Source organism: Opisthorchis viverrini (assembly GCF_000715545.1).
Source record: "Opisthorchis viverrini unplaced genomic scaffold opera_v5_408, whole genome shotgun sequence".
Lineage (NCBI taxonomy): Eukaryota > Metazoa > Platyhelminthes > Trematoda > Opisthorchiida > Opisthorchiidae > Opisthorchis > Opisthorchis viverrini.
Genome location: NW_008752065.1, coordinates 30,427 through 32,618, shown reverse-complemented (window position 1 = coordinate 32,618; position 2,192 = coordinate 30,427). Strand labels below are relative to the sequence as shown.

At 47.8% G+C, this 2,192-nt stretch overlaps 1 protein-coding gene across 1 annotated transcript in view; it reads right to left on the bottom strand.

Moving 5' to 3' along the window:
* Nucleotides 1–1,759, bottom strand: part of T265_10794 (hypothetical protein) — a gene marked incomplete at both ends in the record, with an annotated part of 35,277 nt that extends 33,518 nt beyond the window's left edge. Inside the window, one exon of the mRNA XM_009177266.1 lies at nt 296–1,759. Within this exon, the coding sequence (XP_009175530.1) occupies nt 296–1,618 (1,323 nt within the window). The remainder of the gene's footprint in view (nt 1–295) is intronic.
* Between the last annotated feature and the right edge of the window lie 433 nt (nt 1,760–2,192).

The window sequence follows — 2,192 nt, the reverse complement described above, 5'->3', positions numbered from 1 at the left end:
TAATAATAATAATAATTTAATCGTCAGGATGCGACGCAACACACATACCACCAAAAGGAGACACGAGTGCTGAGATACTGACAGGTTGCTCAAGTTTAAACAGAAGCAGCCGGGATGCCGAAATTAAATTTGAACAACGAACCTTCCAGTCAGTATGTTCGCGCCCTAATAACTGGGCTACCGCGAGCTCACTTGAAACCCATAAGGGGAGCCTGAGGTTACACGGTTACGCACATGGATATTTAGCTCATGTTGGATGTGAAAGCGTAGTAACTATAAAGAGAAAGCCACTCACGATTTCATCCAGGGAACGCATGTCCACTACGGGTCGGTTGAGTTCTGGTTTTCTTTTCCCAGATACGACTGCTTCTTTTACGTTAGACGTATGCTTTCTGACTGAATAATCTTGTTGTTTCTTCAATTTCCTCAGCTCGCTCGAACGATTGGTTTTGTAAGCCCTATCGCGGGGGATGGCCTCTCTTTCTTGCTCCCCAGTAGAACAGCAAAACCCGGAACCCAACACAGGTTCCCGTAGTTTGCTTTCGGCAACATGTTTGTCTACTCCACAAGATGCCTTTCGGCAATATAATATCCTATCGTGTTCAGTGATAGAAGATGAGCTGGAGGATGTTTCCGAACTGCGTTGAGTAAGGGACCGACTGTCGTGTGATTCAGTTGCAAGTTCTTCATCAATTTCCACTTCCAGTTGGATTAATTCAGGTATTGCCATACCGAACCGACCCCCAAGACGAGCTAATTCCAGTAAACATATTGCAACGTTCCGTGGATTTTTCCTGCATACCAGATCCTCACTTTCAAACAATACTGAATCTAGCATCCCCAGCTGACGACACCATGTTAAGAAGTTCGATACATTATCCCTAGAAACGAAACCACAAGTAGCGCTGGAGCCTTGTAAACCGCGCGTCTGGTAAATAGGACAACCAGCTGGCAAGTACGCCTGAACTCCACCAATACGTGTTCCGTTCAGCTGTAAGCGCCCATCCTTGCGTGTTTTTGAGCAATGGTCGGTCAGTAGATGGTGTAAATCATTGGCATAATGACAAAGAAGTACCCCGTCTGATAATTTCTCAAAAAAGTTGTCCACATCAAAATTTTCCGATAGTCTAGGATACATTCGTTGAAACCAATCAACAAGATCTTCTGTCATCACAATAAGTAGTTCGTCACGTGGCGCACTGTCTGACATGCTGTTATCCGCCACAGACAACCCTGAGTTTGCTATGGAACTTGAGGACCCGGTTTGTCCGAATGCTGGATGTGCGATCTGCCCGTAACCACTATCTTCGTCTGTTACCATGCTGCTTCCACTCGGAGAAACTCTAGTTGACTTGTGTACTTGGGAGTCTTCTGATGTCGGATAAGACTGGAACACATTGCACGAGCTAAAATATGTTGGACCCGGTGCGACATCATTCGGTTCCAGCTCACCATTTTTATGCCGTTCTTTCGAATTGTGTTGTAGTATGGAAGACGGTATTCGACTTGTTACTATTGATTCAGCCGATAAATCCAAAACAGCGAGACAGTCTTCGTTGTTGAGTGTGGAAGGGGGTAGTGAAGAGCAGCGCCCTCCATTCTGAGTTGCAATACTCATTTCCCTACCCAACGCGCGTTATTAGGAAAGCAGGGAGTAAAGCATTTTGTGACGCTTGTTGAAGCCCACAAGGAGAATAGTGATCCAGACGGAAGGCTGTTCCGACGGCACGGAGACCGCACACAAACCAGTACTCCACAGCCTCCGGCCTGACGCTCTCTGGCGCATCTGTCACTTATCTTGATTCGTTTCGACCAATGGGTGTGCGAAATGCGCATTATGCCACAGCCAATCACGAGCGCAGTTAACCGTGGTTCGATAGATGCGTGGGCGTAGCCTCGTCTGCCAGCATGCTGTCGCCGCGTGATTATTGGACAGCGTGACTGACTTAGCAAGCTGGTATGGGCCTTACGAGGACGAGCGTTTGTCAAGGGCCCGTTAGACTGCGGTACCCATGTTGGAACTGGTGCTTAAAGGCACTAATTTGGTCCGTGCGGTAGTCTGTCGACAGGCTGATTTTCTTCATTCGCCGAGTGATTTAGGCGGTCTGGCATTCGAGATTGGTCGAACCCTTCGCACCCAGTCCTTCGCCAACGCCTGTTAAGCATGCCTTGACTCGGCGACTGCTAGAGTG